The 4,846-nt window shown below is 37.6% G+C and overlaps 1 protein-coding gene across 3 annotated transcripts in view; it reads left to right on the top strand.

Annotated features, from left to right (window-relative positions):
• LOC106883153 (vacuolar protein sorting-associated protein 41 homolog) overlaps nt 1-4,846 on the top strand; it is a 172,996-nt gene that overhangs the window by 87,005 nt on the left and 81,145 nt on the right. For all 3 annotated transcript variants that reach the window (XM_014934063.2, XM_014934065.2, XM_014934061.2), the window contains one exon: nt 374-448. In XM_014934063.2, the coding sequence (XP_014789549.1) occupies nt 374-448 (75 nt within the window). The remainder of the gene's footprint in view (nt 1-373; nt 449-4,846) is intronic.

Below are 4,846 nucleotides of genomic sequence, written 5' to 3'. Positions count from 1 at the left end.
CCCCCACCAAAAAAGAAAAAAATTCTACCATGCAGTATTTATTCCAACCTATTAGACAATCCCGTCTCTGTTAACCACCATAATTTTTGTGAACTTGTGATTGGTTCATTGGAAACCTATAACCAATGAGTCTATTATTCACCTTTTGCAATATAAGATGGGATAAAAAGAAAAACAGGCATGCCAGCATAGAAGAGGGACAGACGATGGTGATAATAATATGTTTGTGTGTTTTTGTATATTGCTATAAATATGCTTTGTTAAAATGATTGTTAAATACATCAATATGGTTTGTAAATAGCTGATGGCATCTACTGCCGCATCTGCCTGACCTCTCCTTCTTGACCTTTTTTATTTGTTCTCTATTTTACAGCACAATAACACTGTAAACCAAATCAGTATTGATGATAGTGGGGACTACATTGCCAGCTGTTCTGATGATGGACATGTAAGTATCTGTATCTTTCTATATACGAACCCATACCCTACTGAATCTCACGCACTCTGTAATAAGTTTACAGCTCAGTGATCTAAGGCTAAGATGTACTGCATGTACTGATCTCTGTCTGATTTGTTACCTCTTTCACTGTACTGTATTTATTCTCTTACTCCACTATGTTACTGCTCTTACTTCACTGTGTCACCTCTCTCACTTCATCACTCTGTTGTGTTGCTTCTCTGAGGCTAAAGAGTCACCTGCAACACTTTTTGAGTTAATTATAACCCTTCCACCTCTGTGACTGTGTAGAACTGTGCTGAGACCTTTCACCCTCAATATAATCTCTCTCTCTCTCTCCCTTCAGGGACACGGTGTTCACCAATGCTCTTACATCATTTAGTTTTCTCAATAGAATCATTTACTGCACTCACCATTCACGCTCACCATTTACCCACCTCTTGCTAGCCATCACTCTCTCAACCCTATCCTCTCCACTGCTGGTGCCATGAAAAATGTACTCAGTACATAGTGTAATGCAGTTGGTGTTAAGAAAGAAATCTAGTCATAGAAGTCAAGCCAAAATTGAAACTTATGAATGAGATGTGGTTCTTCAACCACTCTGGGAAACCAGCAATGATCTGTCCATCCCATGCCACCATTGAGAGCAGGCATAAAATCATGAAAATGCTGCTGCTACTGCCAAAACTGGTTGTACTGACAGGCAGTTTATAATTCCAAGCATTGTGTTATTTCATTTTGTCAGTGCTGTTTAGGATTTTGTATTGTAATTCCATTCACATCTACAATCTGTTTATAAATATCAATCAACCCAATACTTGTGCTTTGTTTCTATGATGCCAGAAGGGTGAAAAGCAAAGTTGACCTGTGCAGGATTTGAACTCACAATGTAAAGAAAGGGCTGTAACTGTATAATGCAAGTCATTTGTCCAATGTGTTAATGATTCTGGTAATTTACATTTTAAGATTTGGCCTTGTCAAAAGATGAAAGTCAATACCAGTGACCTTTTGAAGAGCCTATGAGGTGGAGGAGGAATTGTGGTTGTGAGGTTGGTGGGGAGGGGTAAAAGAATAAGGAAGAACCCATGACAAGTATTGTTAGAGTAAACTTGGAGATAAAAGGCTTCCCAGTGATGACTGTCATGTCCTTTTTCCTCGTCAGTATTATCTCCATTTTTAAGAAACTACAGTGTAATCTGAGTGAAATTTGGTTGTTATTTCTAGCGTCTAGAATAACAACATAGAAACTCTTTCATTTATTACTGTAGCAGAAAGTAGTGTCAAGTAACAGAGTTATCTCCAGACCAGAGACTTGGACTGAATTCTAGCAGCAGACTGGACTCTAAGGACATCTAAGGGGTCTGGTGGCAGGGTTAAACTAATTTGCAATCTGCATCTTATTTTAACCTCTATTTCTCCAGTATAACTGCTTTTCACTCACCTTATTTTCACATCTAGGATTATTTAATTATTCCTTTTTCTTTTATATGTGTGTGCTTGTGTGTGTGTGTGCATGCGTGTGCACTATTATTATTCATATTAATATCATTATTATTATGCACTTTTCCACCATCTTGTTATTGTTATTATTGCCATTGGTATTATTATTATTATTATTATCAGCAGCAGCATCATCATCATCGTTCTAAATGTTCTTTTCAAGTTATTTCTAGTATGTCAATCGAGAACAACATTTTCAGCTTAATCTAATAAATGATATTTAGTTTTGAAAAAGTGAGGGACAAACACTTAAAAATACAAAATATGACTGAGTAATTTTATATGCATAAATTTACATGCGAGTGTGTGTGCATATATATATACACACACACACTATATATATATATATATATATACACTCTTTTATTTGTTTCAGTCTTTTGACTGTGACCATGCTGGAGCACCACCTTTTAGTCGAGCAAATCGACCCCAGGACTTATTCTTTGAATGCCTAGTACTTATTCTATCGGTCTCTTTTGCTGAACCGCTAAGTTACAGGGACATAAACACACCAGCATCAGTTGTCAAGCGATGATGGGGGGACAAACACAGACACACAAACACACATACATATATATATATATATATATACATATATACGACGGGTTTCTTTCAGTTTCCGTCTACCAAATCTACTCAAGGCTTTGGTCGGCCCGAGGCTACACACACGCACACATATACACACAAATGCACACACACATGCATACACACTATATATCAACATTATTATCATCATCATTATTAAGTCTGTTTTCAATACTGGTATGGGTTGTATGGTTCACCAGAGTCGAACAAACCAGAGGACAACACACATATAGATGTGCGTTTGTGTAAATGCACATACTTTGCCATCATCATGATGTTATGTCTGATTTTCAACACAGATATGGGTTGTATGTGTCTTACAGTTTCCATTATCTTGTACATACAAAAACAGCGAAAACTATCCGACTTTGTTCTTGTATCTATCTTACAGCATAAACACTAGAGTGGTTATTATCCTTTGAGGAGTACTCACGAATACTCTCTATTTTGTCTCAGCTCTCATTCTGAGTTACTGCCATCCTGGACGGTGTGTGGTGTGTCTTGCAGAGTTCATTTTGATACAGCTGTGAAACACTTCCAATCTCCAATTACTGTACAGAGTTTACAAGGTGTATTTTATTATACCACATGTGCTAAAGTGGTTGTCCCATGTGCAAAGGACTAAAGTGTCCCTTATACCATGAGTTGGTCTTCAAAATGAGATGAATGGGCACAATTGTTTGGATGCTGACAATTTGGTATGGCTGACTGGACATCAAACATATTTCAGCGACAGAGTAGTTCTTGGCACTAGAGGTGCGCACACACACACACACACACACACACACACACACACACACACACATGTGTGCTTCGAATTATATATATATATACAGAGAGAGAGAGAGAGAGAATGAGAGACATTACAATTCATTAATTGAACACAATTTACAAAAACACTTTCCCACTTTTCATACACATGAAGAGAAATATAACTCACACACATAAACAGAGTGAAGGCGAGAGAGAGAGAACAAAAGAAATATTAAAACATCTGATGTCAAATAAGTCAGCATCACATCAACAGCATCAAATAGGCGGAGGCCAAAACGGCTGTGCCAAAAACCAGGTTTCACAGAAAGGATGACAGCACCACGACTCCCTGCGGTTTGCTGTATTTGAGAAGAAACATCAGGCTAAGTAGAATCAAGGTTGTCCTTACATACACGCGTGTCTCATGCATCCCTCTTCAGCTGAGCATTTCTAATCTTCTGGACTTGTAGGTGCTGGTGCCACATAAACACACTCTTACCAGTGCTCTGTAAAAGCACCCAGTACTCTCTGTAAAGTGGCTGGTGTTAGGAAGGGCATCTAGTCATAGAAACCATGCCAAAACAGACTTGGAGCCCAGACAGCTCTTCAGCTGTCCAGTACGTCCAGTATGGAAAATGGACATTAAATGAAGATGATGATGATTCTTGTGTGGAGTTACTGTGCTTCTAAAAAGGTTGCCTTTGATGGAGCATATAGAGTCCATATCTCATGCATCCATTCCATGTTTGGCATGGTTTCTGTGGCTATGTAACCTAAATGCACATGCAAATACATTCATTATGTATCTGTGTTGTCCCCTGTTATATATGTGGTTGTGCTATATATGCATTTGTCCTTTGTTACACACATTTCGGGGTTATATATGCATATATATATGCCTTGTATATGTGTGTTCTATATGATATTTGTGTGTGTTTGTTCTGTATTATATATGCATGTCTGTACATGCGTGCACATGTGTGTGTGTGTGTGTGTGTATATATGCTCATATGTGTACATTCACATATATATGTGTATGCACCTCTCCCTGCCACCTTACCCATATATGTAATCAAATAAAGAAGCGACTGGAAATATTATTGTCTAGGGAGACTTTTCAGTAATTGAAATTAAATTTGTTGTGAGGTGCAGCAAACACAAAAGCTATAATTAGAAACAAATGTTTACTATATTATTTTCTTTCATTGTGGTTTTTGTTGTTTTGTTATTTTCATTGCTGCTATTGTTACTGCTGCTGCTGCTTTTACAGGTAGATTCAATATCACAAATCTTCAACAACACACACACACACACACACACACACACACACACACATGTGTGCACATGCCCACACCTACACACAAATACACAAATCAAATATTAATATCACGTCTGTCAATATATGTGGAAGCAAATGCCATGATATGTACGCTATGTGATGGAGAAAGAAGGCACGTCGTAAAGTTTGATCCGGGGATATTGGGCAGTGTGGGGTGGGTTAGCCATTTCTTTAGATTTTTTCATTTGTGTTCTTTTTTTTTTTTTTTTTTT

This window comes from Octopus bimaculoides, chromosome 18, assembly GCF_001194135.2.
Source record: "Octopus bimaculoides isolate UCB-OBI-ISO-001 chromosome 18, ASM119413v2, whole genome shotgun sequence".
In the NCBI taxonomy this organism is placed as follows: Eukaryota; Metazoa; Mollusca; class Cephalopoda; order Octopoda; family Octopodidae; genus Octopus; species Octopus bimaculoides.
The sequence above is the reverse complement of the archived record's forward strand: the minus strand, read 5'-3'. Positions and strand labels throughout refer to the sequence as shown.